At 40.4% G+C, this 22,792-nt stretch overlaps 2 protein-coding genes across 4 annotated transcripts in view; one reads left to right on the top strand and one right to left on the bottom strand.

Annotated features, from left to right (window-relative positions):
* Window positions 1-22,792, bottom strand: part of LOC124262092 (fatty-acid amide hydrolase 1-like) — a 33,796-nt gene that overhangs the window by 10,271 nt on the left and 733 nt on the right. Inside the window, exons 1-10 of one of the 3 annotated variants that reach the window (XM_046696538.1) lie at window positions 16,563-16,690; window positions 11,832-12,047; window positions 10,385-10,498; window positions 10,002-10,058; window positions 9,057-9,146; window positions 8,537-8,608; window positions 5,587-5,648; window positions 4,919-5,125; window positions 4,365-4,405; window positions 1,969-2,093 (exon numbers count right to left, since the gene is read on the bottom strand). In XM_046696538.1, coding sequence (XP_046552494.1) covers window positions 1,969-2,093; window positions 4,365-4,405; window positions 4,919-5,125; window positions 5,587-5,648; window positions 8,537-8,608; window positions 9,057-9,146; window positions 10,002-10,058; window positions 10,385-10,498; window positions 11,832-12,047 — 984 coding nt within the window. In that variant the 5' untranslated portion in view covers window positions 16,563-16,690. Of the gene's footprint in view, window positions 1-1,968; window positions 2,094-4,364; window positions 4,406-4,918; window positions 5,126-5,586; window positions 5,649-8,536; window positions 8,609-9,056; window positions 9,147-10,001; window positions 10,059-10,384; window positions 10,499-11,831; window positions 12,048-12,483; window positions 12,785-16,562; window positions 16,691-22,792 lie in introns of those variants that run through there. The other 2 variants (XM_046696537.1, XM_046696539.1) reach the window with 2 other exon arrangements.
* On the top strand, window positions 16,901-20,087 carry LOC124262093 (F-box/LRR-repeat protein 12-like). The gene is made up of 4 exons (XM_046696540.1): window positions 16,901-16,939; window positions 16,978-17,048; window positions 17,948-18,108; window positions 19,054-20,087. The coding sequence occupies exons 1-4, from the start codon at window positions 16,928-16,930 to the stop codon at window positions 19,755-19,757; spliced, it is 948 nt and encodes a 315-aa protein (XP_046552496.1). The 5' UTR covers window positions 16,901-16,927; the 3' UTR covers window positions 19,758-20,087.

Raw genomic sequence — 22,792 nt, 5'->3', positions numbered from 1 at the left:
CATGGGTCACATGGTCACATGTAATGAGACACATCCCATAGGGTCACATGTCACATAGGACACATCCCATGAGGGTCACATGTAATGAGACACATCACATAGGGTCACATGTAATGAGACACATCACATAGGGTCACATGTAATGAGACACATCCCATAGGGTCACATGTAATGAGACACATCCCATAAGGGGTCACATGTAATGAGACACATCATAGGGTCACATAGGGAGACACATCACACATGTAATGAGACACATCACATAGGGTCACATGTAATGAGACACATCATCCCATGTAGGAGTCACATGGGTCAATGAGACACATCACATAGGGTCACATGTAATGAGACACATCCCATAGGGTCACATGTAATGAGACACATCACATAGGGTCACATGTAATGAGACACATCCCATAGGGTCACATGTAATGAGACACATCACATGTAATGAGACACATCACATAGGGTCACATGTAATGAGACACATCACATAGGGTCACATGTAATGAGACACATCACATAGGGTCACATGTAATGAGACACATCATAGGGTCACATGTAATGAGACACATCACATAGGGTCACATGTAATGAGACACATCATCACATGTAATGAGACACATCACATAGGGTCACATGTAATGAGACACATCCCATAGGGTCACATGTAATGAGACACATCACATAGGGTCACATGTAATGAGAGACACATCATCACATAGGGTCACATGTAATGAGACACATCACATAGGGTCACATGTAATGAGACACATCATCATAGGGGTCACATGTAATGAGACACATCACATAGGGTCACATGTAATGAGACACATCCCATAGGGTCACATGTAATGAGACACATCACATAGGGTCACATGTAATGAGACACATCACATAGGGTCACATGTAATGAGACACATCACATAGGGTCACATGTAATGAGACACATCCCATAGGGTCACATGAGACACATCACATTGGGTCACATGTATGAGACACATCCCATAGGGTCACATGGGTCACATGTATGAGACACATCACATGTAATGAGACACATGGGTCAATGAGACACATCCCATAGGGTCACATGTAATGAGACACATCCCATAGGGTCACATGTAATGAGACACATCACATAGGGTCACATGTAATGAGACACATCACATAGGGTCACATGTAATGAGACACATTCACATTTGATCACATGTGATGAGACACATCTAAAGGGGTCACATGTAATGAGACACATCAATGAGACACATCACATAGGGTCACATGTAATGAGACACATCCCATAGGGTCACATGTAATGAGACACATCATCACATGTAATGAGACACATCACATGTAATGAGTCACACTGGGTCACATGTAATGAGACACATCACACTGGGTCACATGTAATGAGACACATTCACATTTGATCACATGTGATGAGACACATCTAAAGGGGTCACATGTAATGAGACACATCCCATAGGGTCACATGTAATGAGACACATCACATAGGGTCACATGTAATGAGACATCACATGGGGTCACATGTAATGAGACACATCACATAGGGTCACATGTAATGAGACATCACATGGGGTCACATGTAATGAGACACATCACATAGGGTCACATGTAATGAAGGACTCGGACTTTATTTAGTTACAATAGCAATAACAGTATAGATCATGGGTTTTCTGAACATTAATGGAATTTTTTTCTGTCAAACATCTTGAAGTGAAGATTTTCATTAAGATGTCACATTATTCTGGTTCAAAAGTCCTTATCAAACCAGCCATTTTTGCTGGAGATCCAAAATCAGTAATATTCTAATTGTGGCCATAAAATATCTGGGTTGGCAAATGATGGTAGTGAGTGTTAGTTTAGTTAGACACTACAACATTCCAGCAATATCACAGTGGGTGACACCAGAAATGGGCTTTCATAGAAAAGAACAATGGTCATAATCACCTCTTTCCTAAAAGGAATTGGGACAACTTGAGGGTCACGGGCGAACATCTCAGGGGCCATGAGAGCCTCTGTGAGTTTAACCAGACCCTCCACATCCTGTGCCATAGGACCAACTACACCTTGAACTGTGGACAGGGAGGATAAAGCAACAGCCTTTATACATCACAGATGCTCAAAATATCAGCTGAGGATAGGAGTGGGGGAGATAAAACAACAGCCTCCGTACATAACAGATGCTCAGAATCTCAACTGAGGATAGGGGAGGTGGATAAAGTAACAGCCTTTATACATAGCAACTAAACACAGGCCCCCACTGCGGGTCAGAAAACCGATAAACTAGGCCCCAGTTTAGTATCAACACCCCCTACTATATAATACATAAAGGTTCATCACAGAAATACGGTGACATGATCGAAAACCGGACAATTACACACACGTCAATGACTATATCGTATTTTAAAGGTCTCACAAGTATCAAAAGCTTTTGTCCATATCTCCGATGTATATAGGAGGCATATACATGCGCTTTCCGTCAGGATGCATTTGATGGGTTTTATTAAATCGCCAAAGACCGAGTTGCTGTGCCGGAAGTGTACAAAACTAGGTCGTCAGCTCAATCAAATTGGTAAATAAAATGACAACAAATGCACGTGCGAAAATGAGAGGGAAACTCAAACGTCTATCATCCAAGATGTCACTATCTGATGTTTTATCTTGGTAAGAATAATTTTAAAAACGAGTACAAATATTTTTTAAAGAAACACATTCATTCAGTGTAATGTGTTAGCCAATCAGATCGCCGGAGGTAGTGAAGTCAATCGCAGACAAGCTAGTTTTGTATACTTCTGGCACAGCAACTCGGTCTTTGGCGATTTAATAAAAACCATCAAATGCATCCCCACGGAAAGCCCATGTATATGCCTCCTACATACATCGGAGATATGGACAAAAGCTTTTGATACTTGTGAGACCTTTAAAATACGATATATTCATTGACATGTGTGTAATTGTCCGGTTTTCGATCATGTCACCGTATTTCTGTGATGAACCTTTATGTATTATATAGTATGGGGTGTTGATACTAAACTGGGGCCTAGTTTATCGATTTTCTGACCTGCAGTGGGGGCCTGTGCAACTAAAGCCTTACGATGATACATACCACACTCTAATATAGACTTAAGATGGTTAGCACTAAGATCACTTTGTGGAAGTAGGCCCAGATGCTTTTATTCAATCACAATTCTTGAACAATGGTCATAAGAGAGGGATAACTGTCTTTATACTCATCAGATCCTACACCCTCAACTGAGGACAGGTGGGATAAAGCAACAGCCTGTAACCACAGCAGATGCTCATAACCTTAACTGTGGACAGGGGGGATAAAGCAACTGCTTTTATATGTAGTGGTCGTTCACTACCTCAACTGTGGACAGAGTGATGAAGCAACGGCCTTTAATATATCATCAGTACTCACAACCTCAAAGTTCTCTGGTCAGGGAGGATGAACCACTGAGTGAGTGAGTTTAGTTTTACGCCGCACTCGGCAATATTCCAGCTATATGGCGGTGGTCTGTAAATAATCGAGATTGGACCAGACAATCCAGTGATCAACAGCATGAGCATGCACCTACGCAATTGGGAGCCGATGACATGTGTCAACCAAGCCAGCGAGCCTGACCACCCAATCCAGTTAGTCGCCTCTTACGACAAGCATGGGTTACTGAAGGTTCATTCTAACCCGGACCTTCAAGGATGGAGGATGAACAAACAGCTATCATACATAGCAGGTTCTCAAACCCTGACCAGTGGTCAAGGAAGATAAATCAATATCCTTTACACTATGGAGAAGATATACAACACAAATATGAATCCTTCTTTAGTATACTAAACATTCTAAAATTGAATGCATCCTTCATAAAAATGCATGCACAATCGAAGGGTACTGGACGTTTTTCATGTCTTTAAGTTGCCAAACATTTACCTCAAGCATGTTAGTTAACAAAATTTTGCCACAAAATATGTTTACAGGAAGCTACATTTACAACGAACATGGTTATAATCAACTGCCGGATTAATGAACTTTGGTATTTTTGAGTCAACCACTTGCTGCATTTCTAGTTGAAATGCATAAAATGAACTACGGTTATGGTGAACTATTGATGAATTAGTTTTGCCTTTGACTTCTTAACAGTAGTTAACTGTAATGTCGAAGAATTTGAAACATGATCGAGTTGAGTTTAGAGTTGTTACTATTATTAGAACATGGTTACAAACACATAGCAATGCATCATCGCCTTTGACAGATTTTTAGAAAATAACTGGTCCCCAAACATGTCAGCTCCCTTCCTGTAGTACAAGAACACACGGCTAACGTCACATATGGGTGTCACACTCACCTAGTGTCTGTCCGGGATTCACAGTGAAGTGGCCCTCAGGACTAAAAACAAACACACACTGACCTGGTTAAGTTCTGCATCAGACATTGTGTGTACTGATAGTGTTTATTTCGTAATGCAAGTGTGTTGAATCGCTTAATAAATGAATTTGAAACACGATCGTTTGTTTGTATAGTTTTACATATAACTGCAACAGTGAGATGAATCACAACATATTTTTACACATCACAGAAGTTTTGTCTTCAAAACATAGGCACAACTCAGTTTACTCTTACACTTTAGGCTTTGCTGTGGGGAGTTCTATTGTGTTGTTTTGAGATTTGAATCGTGCACGAACTAAGATGTGACACTTGGAAATTATTTCATGAATGACTTATAAACATCCCTTTAAACTGTATTCATAATATCCTTTGAGGATGGCAATTTTGTCACAACATATTTAGGTCACAAGTTACTTGGAGACTTCCAGCCTTTATGTGTTGCTTGATAGCAACCTTTAAATAACTGCACAGCAGTTTGTTATTATTACAAGGACAAAGTGCAGAAGAACATACCTGAGTCTCCCTCTGGTGGGCTTGAGGGCGCACACACCACACATCTGAGCAGGTACTCGCACACTGCCCCCAATGTCTGTCCCCAGCCCACAGATTGAGCCTCCAGCCCCAAGAAGGGCACCCTCACCCCCTGATGACCCACCAGGGCTCCTGGTGGGATCTTTGGGATGTGTTGTCACGCCATATATGGGATTAGAGCAAGCGTAACTGAAAATGAGAACTTCTTTAAGATGCTCCACCAAAAAATTCAACATATTGAAAATGTCCATAAAAGTTTTCACCCTGTTATGGATGAGCGATTAGGATCGGTCTTCAGTAACCCATGCTTGTCTTAAAAAGGCAACTAACAGGATCGGGTGGTCAGGCTTGCTGACTTGGTTGGCACACGTCTTCGTATCCCAATTGCATAGATCGATGCTCATGTTGTTGATCACTGAATTGTCTGGTCCAGACTCGATAATTTACAAACTGCTGCAAAATAGCTTGAATATTGCTGAGTGCGGCATTAAACATCAACCAACCAATTAACCAACCAACCAACCAACCAACCAACCAACCAGCCACTGTGAGGGCACATACCCAGCAAACAGCTGATATAAGAAGAATCTGTTGCATAATAAGTTCATTTTTATAGTATTATCACTTTTAGTGTACAAGATCAAGCATACCTGTACAAAGTTTGGGGGATATTTGTCCTCATGAAGGGAATAGCGCCTTGTTGTTTCAGCACCTGTCATATATAGAACATTTCATCAATTTGTGCAGAGCGATCACATAGGACACTGCAGTGTAGAACTCATCTCGATAATCTCCAGGGTATATGTTCCGATAAATCTCCACTATATCCTGGATGCATCTATGGCTTGAGCCGATGATTTTATTACCTCCCTTTGCTGGCTCCGCATTCTCACAGTAGCCAATCAGATAAGCCACCGTTACAACTGAGCTTGCCAGTGTCAAGAAAGATAGCGATCGCAGCCGCGAAAGTTTGTTTGCAGTGTGATTCAGATTTGGGGGGAAAACATACAGACAAATTGACAGGTCTGAAACCCCCCCAAAATATATATGCCAGAACTCCTTCTACCTCTTTCAGAGTACCTCGGCAACGATATATTATTGTGTTGCCAAGTTTAATCGGTTAGATGATTTAAAAAGCGAAAGTGAGTTGTGATTGGTATGCTCAACTTCCCAGCGTAGACACCTGATTGGATAAAAAAGCCAACCAAGGGAGGTAATGAAATCATCGGCTCGAGCCGTAGATGCATCCAGGGTACAGTGGAGATTTATCGGAACGTATACCCTGGAGATCATCCAGGATGTGTAGAACTGTCCAGTGTTCCAAATAGCCATTGGCCCGCTGGCCTGTGGCTAGTAAAAATTCAGTCGGGCCAGTAAATCTCCAGTCACTGGCCCGACTGGCTAATGAGTTTTCATGGGGTCATTTTGTAAATATATCGCTCTCTCTCATTTGTTAAATTATAATATGCTTTTAAACCATGCAAGATTATGGCCTGATAAAAATCATCATATTAGCACCTTAATGACGAAACCCGGTCATGTCTACAATATCTTCTTCTCATCTATTTTTGTAATCTTTTGCTTAGTTTCTACATTAAAATTTCGGGCTGTGAATCCTTTTGTGGGCTAGTAACTTTCAGGCATAGCTGGCCCAAACGGCTAGCAAACTTTGGAAAATATTACACAAACTGGAACTGTCAGCATTTCATCACTAAGAAAAAAGATTGATCACATACAGATCATTATAACACTAAGTATATAGAGGTGTCAGTGTAGGACAAAACACATTTAAACACTGAGAGTAAAAATCACACATAGAATAGGTTATCACATAAACACTAAGAATGACCTGTCTAAAGTGTGTGATAAGTAAACACAACCTGACTGAAGTGTGCGATGAGTAAACACAACCTGTCTGAAGTGTGTGATAAGTACACATGACCTGTCTGAAGTGTGTAATAAGTAAACACAACCTGTCTGAAGTGTGTGATAAGTAAACACAACCTGTCTGAAGTGTGTAATAAGTAAACACAACCTGTCTGAAGTGTGTGATAAGTAAACATGACCTGTCTGAAGTGTGTGATAAGTAAACATGACCTGTCTGAAGTGTGTGATAAGTAAACATGACCTGTCTGAAGTGATAAGTAAACACAACCTGTCTGAAGTGTCATAAGTAAACATGACCTGTCTGAAGTGATAAGTAAACACAGCCTGTCTGAAGCGTGTAATAAGTAAACACAACCTGTCTGAAGTGTGTGATAAGTAAACACAACCTGTCTGAAGTGTGTAATAAGTAAACACAACCTGTCTGAAGTGTGTAATAAGTAAACACAACCTGTCTGAAGTGTGTGTAAGTACATGAAGAAACACAACCTGTCTGAACTTTGTAATAAGTAAACACAACCTGTCTGAAGTGTGTGATAAGTACACATGACCTGTCTGAAGTGATAATAAGTAAACACAACCTGTCTGAAGTGTGTAATAAGTAAACACAACCTGTCTGAAGTGTGTAATAAGTAAACACAACCTGTCTGAAGTGTGTAATAAGTAAACAAGTAAACACAACCTGTCTGAAGTGTGTAATAAGTAAACACAACCTGTCTGAAGTGTGTAATAAGTAAACAAGTAAACACAACCTGTCTGAAGTGTGTAATAAGTAAACACAACCTGTCTGAAGTGTGTGATAAGTAAACATGACCTGTCTGAAGTGATAAGTAAACACAACCTGTCTGAAGCATGTAATAAGTAAACACAACCTGTCTGAAGTGTGTGATAAGTAAGCACAACCTGTCTGAAGTGTGTAATAAGTAAACACAACCTGTCTGAAGTGTGTAATAAGTAAACACAACCTGTCTGAAGTGTGTGATAAGTAAATAAGTACCAACCTGTCTGGAGTGTGTGATAAGTAAGCACAACTTGTCTGAAGTGTGTAATAAGTAAACACAACCTGTCTGAAGTGTGTAATAAGTAAACACAACCTGTCTGAAGTGTGTGATAAGTAAACACAACTTGTCTGAAGTGTGTAATAAGTAAACACAACCTGTCTGAAGTGTGTAATAAGTAAACACAACCTGTCTGAAGTGTGTGATAAGTAAACACAACCTGTCTGAAGTGTGTAATAAGTAAACACAACCTGTCTGAAGTGTGTGATGATAAGTAAACACAACCTGTCTGAAGTGTGTGATAACTAAACACAACCTGCCTGAAGAGTGTGATAAGTAAACACAGCCAGTCTGAAGTCTGTGATAAGTAAACACAACCTGTCTGAAGTGTGTGATAACTAAACACAACCTGTCTGAAGTGTGTGATAAGTAAACACAACCTGTCTGAAGTGTGTGATAAGTAAACACAACCTGTCTGAAGTCTGTGATAAGTAAACACAACCTGTCTGAAGTGTGTGATAAGTAAACACAACCTGTCTGAAGTGTGTGATAAGTAAACACAACCTGTCTGAAGTGTGTGATAACTAAACACAACCTGCCTGAAGAGTGTGATAAGTAAACACAGCCAGTCTGAAGTCTGTGATAAGTAAACACAACCTGTCTGAAGTGTGTGATAAGTAAACACAACCTGTCTGAAGTGTATGGGCGCAGCCGTTACCTGGATAACCACTGCATCTTGAGCTACCGGCTTGTTGACGTAGTATTCCATACCACCCGTGCAGTCATAACCCTGCAGCCACAAGAAGGACATGTTGGATTCACATAAACACATTTTCGTAAAAAGAGAGTTCGTGTCAACGCAAAAACCTGCGTGTTTCACACAAATAAATCTACCTTTAACGCACAATATTATCTACCTGCGTGTTTAGCACGCAAAGCATTTTGTGTTCTGTGTTCTGGGAAAAATATATTTTCCCTCAAGGAAACAACATAATAAAATATAGATTCTCACAGCTAATTTAACTTGCGACCGATGACAACATGCTCTAACATGCAAGGAAATAATGTCTAAATTTCAAACTTTTATGATGGGATGCTGGTGCATGCACACGCAAGATTCTCGGGGCTATCCTTTTAGGAATGCAAAAATTCTTTCCTACTGCGAACACTGACATACATGTACCTCTTTTATGACAAGTACTCGTTAAAAAGTGTCAGTTTAACCTCAACCCACCAACCTTCAGTTCAATGTTTTCCTTGACGCTGACTGGAATACCATGAAGTGGTCCCTTCGGATCGGTCTTGGAGTCACATAACATTGCCAGTTCCTGCAGAGAGAGAGTTACATCCCTTACTACAAGGTCAAGGTCCTGGAGTGAGTGAGTGAGTGAGTGAGTGAGTGGGTGGGTGGGTGAGTGAGTGAGTGAGTGAGTGAGCCAGAGTGAGCCAGTGAGCCAGTGAAGTTTTAAGCCGCATTCATCAATATTCCAGCCAAATGGCGGCTGTCCGTAAATAATCGAGTCTGGACCAGACAATCCAGTGATCAACAGCATGAGCACTGATCTGCGCAATTGGGAATCAATGACATGTGTCAACCAAGTCAGCAAGCCTGTCCACCCGATCCCGTTAGTCGCCTCTTATGACAAGCATGGGTTACTGAAGATCAATATTCTAACCCGGACTTTCACCGGTACAACATTTCCTGGAAGGATTAAACATAGATACTGAGGCCACATGGTCAGTGACGACATAATAATACACATGACTGATGTTGACACAATGATACACATGACTGATGTTGACACAATGACACACACAACTCACGTTGACACAATGACACAATGATACACAATGATACACATGACTGATGTTGACACAATGACACACATGACTGATGTTGACACAATGATACACATGACTGATGTTGACACAATGATACACATGACTGATGTTGACACAATGATACACATGACTGATGTTGACACAATGATACACATGACTGATGTTGACACAATGATACACATGACTGAAGTTGATATTGTGACAGTTGGCTAATGTTGACACAAATAACACAAATGGCTTATGTTGACACAACTGACACAAATGGCTTATGTTGACAGTGATGTCGACACAATGATACAATGACACGTAAGGCTGACACAATGATACTCATGATCACTTACCTCGGCTTCTAAAATTGGCTCTACCACGCAGTTCATCTTCTCATCAACCTCCAAAGCCTGAAAACATAACCATGACAACACAATGGTTTACAATCCCAAATACACTGATGATTCTGTGAACCTGGCTGCCCGTTCACATTCCCCTGTCGACACTGACTCGATGTTTTGCAACACCACTATGCTGCAGAGGTAGTTCCATATTAATGAAATTAGTTAATCAAATTATGACAATGACATGATTCCTAAAAGCAAAATAATTGTCAGTTTACTTCATGACCCTTCACAACACCAAATAGTCAATGTCAGGTCCCAAACAGAACTAATTCTAAGCCTTACTTACAATCCGAATACTTGTTCTGGGTGAAGGGGTACTCCATACATACCCGAGACTGGTAAGCTCGGAGCACATCCATAGCTGTCAGGTCCCCTCTTTGGAGCTTGTGCTGGAGGTCTGTCAGTGAAAGGCTCAAGATATACTCTCTTGTCGTCAGGCTCAGCTGAAGTGAGTGAGTGAGTGAGTTGGGTTTAATGCTGTTTCAACAAAATTTGTTTGACCACAACCAGTCAGCTTAAAAGATAAGACAAGCAAAAGTGATACAAGTCTTTGGTGAAACAGACTAACATAAATATGTTGACAGGCCAAGGGTCATGTTGGAGTTTTGTACATCTGCGGAACAAAGTACACCAAAATTGCTGATATATATGACAAATTTCCTTTTTTTCACCACATGCAAATTTCCACTGAAAACATAACACCAACAAATAGATGAGTTGGAATGGGGCTGTATGCCATGAACAAGATTAATGTTGGTTTTATACTGCACTGAGATAGTGCAAGCTATGCCACAGTTGAACGTGAATATCCAAGTCAGACACAGTACACAGGCACAAAGCCACCCAGTTGTTCTTTCATCCACTTTATACCAAGAGCCTGGCTTGGTAAAAAAGAAGTAGGGCTCCAGATAATTTTCAACACCAGTAGTAATGTCTATTTTTTCAATATAAGAGTACTGGGAATGCAGTACATTTAGAGTAATTGAATGGAATTTAATGGTGTATCAGTAATCTTGTGGATCGTTTCATATATGCACCACAACATTGCTACTCTTGTGTAAAACAGGTCAATGAACAATAAAACAATACTTTTCAGATAAACACGCCTGTAAATGATTCTAAGACCGTCTCACCATTGCTGTAGTGCGATTCTGCTTACGTTTCTAAATTATTTCCTACCTTCCTCGTGCATATTATTTTATATCCGTGACATCGCGCCAATACCGGCCTTATCTGGAGCCCTGAAGAAGTATCATTTTTAACATGATGCTACAGAAATTGAACACACGACACAACAGGCAGCTCAGTCTCAAACACACGCACGCATACACAACAGGCAGCTCAGCCTCAAACACACCTACACAACAGGCAGCTCAGTCTCAAACACACGACACAACAGGCAGCTCAGTCTCAAACACACCACACACAACAGGCAACTCAGTCTCAAACACACGGGCAGCTCAGTCTCAAACACACGACACAACAGGCAGCTCAGTCTCAAACACACGACACAACAGGCAGCTCAGTCTCAAACACACGACACAAACAGGCTGCTCAGTCTCAAACACACGACACAACAGGCGGCTCAGTCTCAAACACACGCGACACAACAGGCAGCTCAGTCTCAATGTTAGCATAATGATGAATCCTTATAATAAGCTGTGCCCAGTCCTAGAAAGACATCTTTGAGCTAGGCGTGTTATAACTCACATTATCAAAGGCATCGGTTCTAGGATAGTTCATGGAAGAGGACAAATTCATGAAATTATATCTTACTGGGTATTGGTAAAGCTGTTGTCGTAATTTGTTCATGGAAGCTTCTAACTGGCTTCTCTTCTTGGATAGCTTCTGGTTAAATGCATGCTTCCTCCATGCTGCCCTAACGGCCCATGCAGCAACACAGCACCCCACAATTGTCGGCGCCGCGTGTTGGAGTGACTCCATGCTGGGGACGTCTGCCAGGATAGCTGACTCTCTCAGTTTCTGCCACATCTGTCATCAAAACTTTATCAAAAACTGTTCCATATGTCACATTTTTAAAGAGATTGCAGTTTGACACATGAAAGCTGAAACCAATCCAAGTATTCACAAATATGCTGAAACTGAAAGGTTTTTACACAATTGATAATTTTCATTTTGATCACTGCCCACACTTCCCACCCCACCCCACACCCCAAACTCTGTTTACCAAAAAAAGAATAAAAGAATATCATAAGATAAGTAATTGGTTGTATGGTAAATATTAAACAATGACTGCAGATGAAAACCTGATGTACATTTAAAACAATTTTTACAAAGAGTAAAACAAAACATACAATAAACATAGAAAATCTGTAAAACCATTAAGCAATTTTGTCTTGATAGTGCCTTTGGATAAATTTCCCATACAGGAGTGTCGAGTTTCCACCCAGCGGAGACAAATACTTACTTTCCAAACTGACATCTACCAATGACTGCCTAACAATATAACATTCATTATCTACTGTCTCATCTATTCAATATGTGTATGTCACATGAAGCAAATTCCTGGAATTAAATTTCAACTAAAATCTAACAAATATTGCGTGCCGTTCAGCAACATATGCCAATGATGTTATAATAAATGTAACAATGCCTTATTTAATATTTATTACTAGATGTATTTCCAATTGCTTTTGCAGCTGTGCAACCCTACACAAACTATTCACATGATTGTTAAAAATCTTCTGTGTAAAGCCACAGCTGGTTCACTCTACAAAATCTCAACATCTCTTGAACTGACCCCATTGACACTGAATCAAATTGACATCCAGTTCAAGATTGGGGGGTGGGGTAGCCTAGTGGTTTAACCGTTTGCTTGTCACGTCACAGACCCAGGTTCCGACATATCGGTACAATGTTTGAAGCCCATTTCTGGTGTCCCTTGCTGGACATTGCTTGAATATTGCAAAAAGATGCATAAAAACTCACTCACTCCAGTACATAAATCTCGCTAATCCATGCCACTGTAACAAGGGATAATAAAGGTACACTAATCTCTGACAATTTTCCAGGCTGGTTGGTGCCTGTTATTGATTCTCATCCGGATGACATCTCAGAAAGCTTGATTGACTGGTTCACAATCCATGCTCTGCCAATCAAAAGCACATATGAGAACTTATCCTCATACTGATCAAGAAAGATAAATTATAATATCATCTTTTGTAGGGAAATGTGTCTTCTTTGTGTGCTGCATCGTAAGATGCATGATGAAATCTGGATGCAACTTGCTTGATACCGGTAAGTGTTATTTTAATTATCACTATTTAGTAGGGCTGGGACTAGGTCACGATACGATACGATATGTATCGCAATATTTTACCTGCGATATGATACATATCACAATACATACACCTCACAACAATGACACAGTATTAATATTTAAAATGATATATTGCAAGGTATTTGTATATAACATTAACACTATTGTAATAAACAAACAAGTAACTCTTTCATACTTGCATATTTTTCTCTGTTTAAAATAATACTGTTTTGTAAAAAAGTTGTGTATCGTTTTGTATCGATGCACCAGTTGGCGATATGATAGCTGTATCAAACTTAAATGTATCGTGATGTATCGGTGCATCGGTGCATCGGTGAATCATCCCAGCTCTACTATTTAGACTTCAACACAAACTATTTCACTTGAACACTGATTATCAATAAAATCATGAGTATATGCTACTGTCAATATGTAAAATGACTGAAAATTGCAGTGGGTCAGACTCCTGCAAATCACCATTGTGAGACACATACAAAGTATGCCTGCCATTTGAGTAAATGAGTAAGTGAGTGAGTTTAGTTTTACACTGCACTCAGTAATATTCCAGCTATATGACGGCGGTCTGTAAATAATCGAGTCTGGGCCAGACAATCCAGTGATCAACAGCATGAGCATCGAACGCCGATGTTGTTGCCCGTGCACCACGCTACCAAACTGTGACACCTATCCTCCAAACTCTTCACTGGCTTCCTGTATCAAGCAGAATTCAATACAAACTTCTTCTTCTTACAAGAAGCTGCATCTATGAAAACATGTTTTCTCAATATCTTAAAAGCCTCATTCATCTCCATGTTCCAAGCCGATTGCTCCGCTCATCAAACTCCCTACTGCTTACACAGCCTCACGTCAAAACAGCCATGGGATCAAGAGCGTTCTCTGCTGCAGCCCATCTCTGGAACATTCTACCACTGCCCTAAAAGAAATAGAATCTGCTGATGCTTTCAAAACTGCCCTCAAAACTCATCTGTTCAAACTCTCTTTCCATAGACATTGTCTACAATCTTTTCTCTTCATAGCCATTGAGCAATATCTTTTGAAATAGGCACTCTATAAATCAATTATTATATTATCATATATTATATTGGGAACCGATGACATGTGTCAACCAAGTCAGAGAGCCTGGCCACCCGCTCCTCGTTAGTCAGCCTCTTCACGACAAGCATAGTCGCCTTTTGTGACAGGCAAGGGGGAAGCAACTCTTCACACTGCATCACCTTAGATGACTGGGCTACCTGTACCCTCGACTGACATCATGAGCATCAATCTACATCATTTCTATACATAGATAGTGCCTAATATGTTGCAGCTGCTATACATACAGCAGTTGAAACATTTTGGACACTATCTATTTGAGTTAATCTTATTCAAATCAGATCTTTTACCCAGACAAAAATACCCAAAGTGAGTGAGTTTGGTTTCATGCCCGTTTTAGCAATATTCCAACAATATTGAGGTGGGTGACACCAGAAATGGGCTTCACATGTACTCATGTGAGGGATCGAACCTGGGTCTTCAGCATGACAAGCGAACCATTTAATCACTTGGCTATCCTCTGCCTCTCAATGCAACAAGATCGGAAGACACTTCAATATGAGGCACACTTTCTAATAAACTCATCATAGTCAAGACTTTTGAATTCTCAGAAAATACGACAATATCTAATTTCTGTACGTTGAAAACAAATAACATCCACAAATTCTTAATGCATAAGTATACAGCAGTATAAAATTGTTGCTGATGAATCAAGCACCCTTTCAAATCAGATTTCCCTGACATCTATACACACACAAGTGTGTCGTAGCAAAGGTGAAGATTTGTTCTGTGAGGTTTTAGTTTGCTTCATGTCTGAATCAGTGAGTGTTCACTTTTACGCTGCACCCAGCAATATTCCAGCTATATGGTGGCCGTCTGTAAATAATCGAGTCTTGATCACACAATCCAGTGATCAACCGCATGAGCATCGATCTACGCAATTGGGATACAATGACATGTATCAACCAAGTCAGCAAGCCTGACCACCCGGTCCTGTTAGTTGCCTCTTACGACATGCATAGGTTACTAAAGATCAATTCTAACCCGGATCTTCACAAACTCGCGAAAGATTTAGTATCAAACTTGCTTTCGCTCGTATGATACCAAATCATTAACTCTTTTAAGAAAATTGGTATTACACGGAAGGTTGTTTATTATCATCTATTTATGACAAGCAGTAGAGAGCTAGGGACTAAATATTCTAACCCAAGTTTTTACAGGGTGGAAACATGGACTTTTGAGGTGTGGATGAATTCACAACTTGTCTTGATAGATGTATACATTAAACCTCAAGATGAAATAAATGCTATCTGAAAGAAATAACAGAAAAAACATTATTGTGTACACATGGATAAAGGATTATTGATATATGCTGATATATGCTGCAGCATCAAAATGGAACAATCTCCCAGGATATCTCAAATCTAGCTCCAGTCTCTCATCTTTTAAATCTCAACTAAAGACCCACTTGTTTCTACACTACCTTTAAAATTATGGTTTTCTTTTAGCGCAAAGAACACATTTACTCTATCAATTTACGCGCTCTATAAATGAATGTATTATTATTATTATTATTATTATACAGGATGCTTCCACACTGATCATGAAAGGTCCATTACTGGTAAGGGACCGTTTATCATTTGTGGCTAGGGGAGGTGATGATGATTTTAAGGTGGGGGAGGGAGGGGGGTCACCCATTTTGTTCTGGGGAAGTGGTGGTGGTTTTTTTGTCATGAATTTCGTACACATCTACACATCTACAAGTGGGATGGGTTTCAGCAATTTTTTCACATATTTACTGGGTGGGTTGGGGGTGTCAGCGATTTTGTACACAAATACTATTAGAAATAATGCTTAAAAATTATGGGAAGGGGCAGGGGGTAATTGATTTTGAACATGACATGCAGGGGGGTCATTTACTATGTACATAACTTTTAGGGGGGTCATTCACATTGTCCATGCATCTCCAAAAAAAGTCATCATTACCCCACCTAGCCATAAAGTATGAACGGTCCCTGAGCCCCAAACAAATTTCCAAACTCTTTCCTTCACTCTAAAGGTCTTATGAGTATTTAACAGATGCTTAATATGATGTTCGCCAATTTTGCGTCACCAAAACTTTCTTTTAAAGAAGAGACTAGCTTCTATGCATTGTAGATAACATGAAACTTTACTTTGACAGCTGCTACCAGCTGGGACTTGGAACGGACGGATGACACACTCTGCAGACTGTATACAATGTCCGCACAGGCTTAACAGCTGCCCTTTGACCTGCAAGTGAACATGCACACAGTTGTTGAGTTACCTCCCTTTTTCGGGAAACTTGCTATCGGGTAACGGATTTATTCGACAACTATACAAGATGTTTACAACAACATGTTTTTATTCCTGGTAGGTGGGGTATTTCATGCACTATATGTATGTGTTTAAACAGAGTCTCATAGCTTCAGTACGTGAAATAAAGGAAGCGTTCATATAAGTATCACAATTGATCATGTGATCATAATTTTCAAAATGGCGGCCCCAGTGGCTTGCTAGCATGAACTCACTTCTAAAAACAAATTACAAAAATGAGATAATTTTTAAGTCCTCTATAACATCATACTGGAAATATTGTGTGTTATCTTCCCGTCAAATATCGCTGTATTTCTGGACGGCAGGTAAGAAAAGTCCGCATATTTGCCTCTCATTTGACAATGCAGTTTACCGGGCACAGCTTACTGTAGTTGTGGGAGGATTAAACAAATTGGAAGTGGTGATTGCGCAGGCTATCGACAGTGGCTGTCGATTCACATACTACGCGGTCTTAGCTGGTACTAGGTTAAGGTTTAATACATTCGGATTCGCGTTAGGGTAGGTTTTCAAATGTATCCTCTGCCCTTGGTTCCCCATTACTGTATGTCTCCTTTATCGGTAAGCTGTAAACGAGCCAACTGTGATAGCGACCATGATTGGGGCTGAAGGGGTCGTTAATTGTCAATCAGAATACAGAAACGTACCATAGGACCCTTCCATTCCGTGTTGTTGTCTTGAACGGAACTGTCACACTGTTGTATTAGATGCATTTGATTGCGTTATATAAGAAACGGCTACACACAGTAACGAATATTTCGCGGTGCAAAATGCTCACTCGCAATCAGTTGAACGGGAATAACAACATACGGTTTCGGTTTTGTATTGCCGAATATGGACTCGTCCGCGGTTTAGGGTACCAGGTACGTTTCTGTATTTGGACTGTGTTTACGATACATTTCTGTATGCAGATATGTACTTGGGGAACATATCTGTGCCGACAACGACCCCTTGGATGTTGGCAAATAAGAAGGATGAGATTAACTCAGCCAAAGTGAACTAGCCTCAACCTGGCAACATGTATTCATTCTTCTAAGTGGTGCTGATGGAAATTTGAAACTTGTAATAAATGGCAAATCCTGTAGCATGGGATTTTGTGTAAAAAATGATCAACTTAAGTGAGACTTGACAAATGATTTGGCATTATAATGAGAATGCACATGCATGTGAAATATTGATCTTGATTAGAATCCAACTGTATTTTCAGAGTGTGTAGAAGGTGGCGCCGTATTGTCCAAGACAACTCCCTGTGGCGCCATGTTGATCTGCTGCCATATGTTCTCAGTCTCAACAAGATGTGGAAAGTGATGAGGGCTCACTTCTCGGAGTGTCTGCTGACGATGAAGCTGGGGGGCTTCTGTGATCCAAGTAAGTGCCCATTACCATGATTAGCCCTCATTAAAGCATTCTTGAAACCGGAAGACCAACAGACTGACCGACCCTAACAACTGACCAGACCCCGGTGGGTTTTTGTTATTGTTTTTTTTACATGGAAACTTTGTTTTTAGTTAGCATGTTTAATATATCTGGAGTTTTTTTTGTATTCTGAAGTTAAGCTTTTTAACGTTCCCAGTTCTAACTACATGCATTGCCGTCTTGTGGTTTTCAATATCAGAAAGCTCATCATCATCACCATCATTATGATGTGTTTGTGTAGGTTCAGCAAAAAAGTTGGAGTGGCTCAGAATGAAAAATATAATTGAACTTCGACCCTCATAATCAGTGGGATTCAAAGTAAACACAATTATGGATGGCATATTCTTTAACAGTTTCATGCCCTTTCTTTGGTGTTGATTGGTCAGGATGTTCAGCTGCCAAACCCCAGGCATCAATAGACGTAGATTTCTGTGAAGATGTGGCAAAAATGATGTCCGATACAGGTGCTTAACTGACCACAATCATACGTTTCCAGTGTGCCCCTGGAAAGCAGCTCTGCTCAATAAAGTGTGGTGTCTTAGACCCTTGGGCCACATGTGCCCACAGTACATGGTTGAAGGCTATGGAAGAATTTTTCTGATTTTTCTATGTATGACTGCATATACTGCAATGTTTTAGACTGACTGACTGAGTTTGGTTTTAACGCCGCTTTTAGCAATATTCCAGCAACATCACGGCAGGGGACACCAGAAATGGGCTTCACACATTGTGCCCATGTGGAGATTCAAACCTGGGTCATCGGCGTGACGAGCCAACGCTTTAACCATTAGGCTACCCCACCGCCCCTGCAATGTTTTAGAAGGCAGGTACTTTATTGGAGGTGTGGAAAGCACAGGTTCATATCCATGATAACTATTAATATTCTTGATCTTTCAGAGTCCACAAAATGGAAGAAACATTCTTTGTCTGATGCAATGCTGCTGGATCTACAAGAGAGATGTCCCAAAATGCTGTCCTTGACCTTGGTGAAGTGTAACACAGACAATCTAAACTGCAAAAACCTCCCACGTTCATTGAAACATCTAACAATGAACCAGTGTGCATGGACACCACGCTGGTTAAAGACCTCTATTGACCTTGACCTCACCAACCTTGACCTCACAAAATGTTCCCGTGTTGACAATTTTGATCTTGCAGACATCGCAGAGAAGTTCCCCAATTTGAAACATCTTGTCCTCAATCACTGCTACCGTGTAACAGAGTCAGGTTTGGAGAAGATCGTTACCATGTTGACTGACCTCACCCATCTTGAGCTGTCAGACACCGCTTGCTCAGATCTCACCATCCATCACATGTGCCGTAACCTACCTCATCTGAAGAATCTGAACCTGTCACGATGTGGGCAGATGAACCAGTCCAGTCTCGGGACAATAGCTGGGGCACTGAAGGAGTTACAGAGTCTGAATGTTGCCTATTGTCGTCAGATCAGTCTGGAGGGTCTCACACAGCTGACTGCAGCTCCTGCTCTGTGTAACCTTGTTCTGGAAGGCTGCAAACTTACTGAAGCAGACATAAAATCACTTAATGAAAGCCTTGGAGAAAAAGTACACCTTGTCCAACACACTGTTGATTCTTGTTAAGTGAAGAAGTAGTCTAGATTGAGGATGTCGAGTTTCATGCTGTGTTTAGCAGTATTACCACAGTGGGCACCAGAAATGGGTCTTTGTACGCCTGTAGGGAATCAAATCCTTTTCTGGGGTCCTCTTGCCATGGCAGTATTGCCAAAAGAGTCATAAACACCGCACTCCTTCTTTTCAAGGGTTACCTTGAAAATGTGATGTAGGTAATCAAAGTTCCTATATTTTGCCTTATCCTGAACAGTTTTGTAGTGTTTGAAACAAACATACGTTGCAGCAACATGTAGATATATTCATCAGGGTTCCCTCCCTCAAATCGATCTTCCCAGTAAAATGATCGATAAGCTGTTGGCATAAAGTAAGGGATTACCTGAGCACTGTGATTACATTGTGAAAGGGGCCCTCTTAGTTGTGATACATGTCACAGGTGGGAGATCCTGATGACTTGGGTTTATCCTAACAGTATCGCCAATTAACTAAACTGTACCTCCCTTCTTTTCACTAGTACACATAGATATAGGGCCCAGCTTCTTTTAACAGCCAGCCTCTAAAATGAGCAGAGTTCAACCATAAATGAGCATAAAAAGGCCACATGCACTTAAACAGTCCTAAAATAATACTGAGACATAGCTGGAATACTGCTGAGTGCAGCGTTAAACAACAACCAACCAACCTAAAGTAACAGCAAATCTTTCAAATTTTATGGATTTATGATTACGCCTATGTGCATCAGTTTTACATCTATGCACATATGAAGACATAATTCTATAATTTATCAAGTTCTGACCATCAGAATTTATGCATTGTTTGATAAAATTTGATAATGGTATCAAACAATGTAGTGATTGTCCTTTCACTGGTTTACACTGGCCTATTTTGGTATGCAGTGGTTCATATTTCCTACAGTGATTTATAATGGTTCAAAAAGGTCACAATGGCTTAGACTTGTTCAAACTGGTCATGATGTCTTTGACTACTTTACAGAGGTTCAGACTGGTGTAGACTGGTTTCAACAGATGAACACTTGTTTACACCAGTTCACATTGTCCAACACCATTCATTCACTCATCAAAAACAGTCCTGACAACTTTAGAGATTTAAACTGGATTATACCGGCCCCCACTTGTCTACACTCCTAATTGTGATGGAAGGGATGGCGCTAGGATAGTGTAAATGTGTTATTGATGTTTGGCTGCAAGACAAACAGCCAAAGGTTTTTGATACTTTAACTTAGCTGGAATGATAATTAATATTTGCTAAACCACAGGGTATTCCAAGAAACTCCTCATGTAATCACATCACACCAGTTAGAAAGGAAATAAGGACAGCGAAGATAGCTCAACTGTGACCAACACATTTTGTTAGCTGTCCTGGGTAAGCAGTCTCTGCAACAAGATTGTTTGTGTTCATTGAAAAATGAAATTTCAGAAAATGGCTGACTCACCGAATACTAGTTTGTCAGTAGCAATGATAGTAGAAATGGGATAATTGTTTTCAGTGTTGAAGTTGATTGTGTGTTAAAAAATTGTCTTATTGAAAACCCTCTTAAATGAATTAAATAAATTTGTACATGAAGAAAGTGTGAATATATTCAAAGTCATTCTCTGTGATATCTATCTGTTAAAGTCTATTATTATCAATTACTTATTAGATAATGAAATATAGCATAAGTGTTGAATTGATTTGTCAGGCGTATGTTTGTATTATATTTCTATTTAAAGCCAGTGACAAAGTTGAATTGATGGCCCTGTTTTGATTACTGGGTGTGAGTTGATCATTTGGCTGTTTCTTCCAGTCATCACTGTCATTTATAGTTCTGTTTTTCATGCTTTTATGTAGAAGTGCAGATGTGTATATTAGATTGTAGATCATACAAATGGACATATATTTAATAAAGGCAGCATATTTTTATTGTGTGGTGACAAAAGTATTTAAATACAATTTACTGTCACAGTTATGATATATCTATTGGTTATGTTTTGAAATACAATATGTAGACCATCTGAGTTTTGGTTATGTTTCATGGATTGAAGACTGAAATGACCATGGACAGATATGAATTATTATTATTATTATTATTATTATTATAGGATATTTATATAGCGCACATATACACACACTAGTGCATGCTCAAGGCGCTGGTATTTTTTCCCTCGATCATTGGATGTCAATCTCAAGGGCACATCACATTATCAATCTCAACTCCCTTGGGAGTATACAACTCTTGCAGCCACTAGGCGCACCGAGTTATTGTGGCTTTCTCATCCTAACGAGGTACCCATTCACAGCTGGGTGGACTGGGACACATAGTCACAGTACTTTGTCCATGTTCACTGCACGTTGCTGTACCCGCAACTAGGTGTTTGCACGTATTCATGTGGCCACCATCTGGTCAAATACCAACGGATTCGTGGGTTCTTTTAAGTGCACAGAGTTGTGTACTGTACACTAGGGGTTGTGACAACACTGAAAGAGTCTGCACACAAAGTTGACTCCAAGGTTTTTACACCCGGTCACAGGTGGGCTCGATCCCGACACCTCAACCTCGCTGGATCACTAGCCTTGCGCCTTAGCCAGCTCGCCCACCGCGCCCCCTTATGTAGTGGGTAATGTCCGAGGGCCTCGGCTCCATTATTTTTAAGGAATGCAGAGTTACGAGGACATTACCCTCTTAAATTACATTCAAAGTATTGGGAATATTTCTGTTATCAAAATTAAATGTCAAAATGACAAAGTGGAGGCTTTAATTTGAAACTGGTACACATCGCTCCATTCGTGAAAAGTAATGGAGCGAGCAGACACTGGAATGACGTCACAAATGTAATTTAATTGGGCAACCATGTTAGTCTTCTGAGGTCAACACGTGGCTGACTGAACCCAGGTACGATCCAACCGGGGCATCGTACCTCCAGACTTCCAACCAGTGAAGATCTGGGCAGCTGGGGCAGCAGACCTCCAGACCTCCAACCCGTGAAGATCTGGGCAACCGGGGCATCAGACCTCCAACCCGTGAAGATCTGGGCAGGAATGTCTTAGGC

This window comes from Haliotis rubra, unplaced genomic scaffold, assembly GCF_003918875.1.
Source record: "Haliotis rubra isolate DU_JTF1 unplaced genomic scaffold, ASM391887v1 Scf820, whole genome shotgun sequence".
Classification (NCBI taxonomy): domain Eukaryota; kingdom Metazoa; phylum Mollusca; class Gastropoda; order Lepetellida; family Haliotidae; genus Haliotis; species Haliotis rubra.
This window is presented reverse-complemented; position numbering and strand designations above follow the sequence as displayed.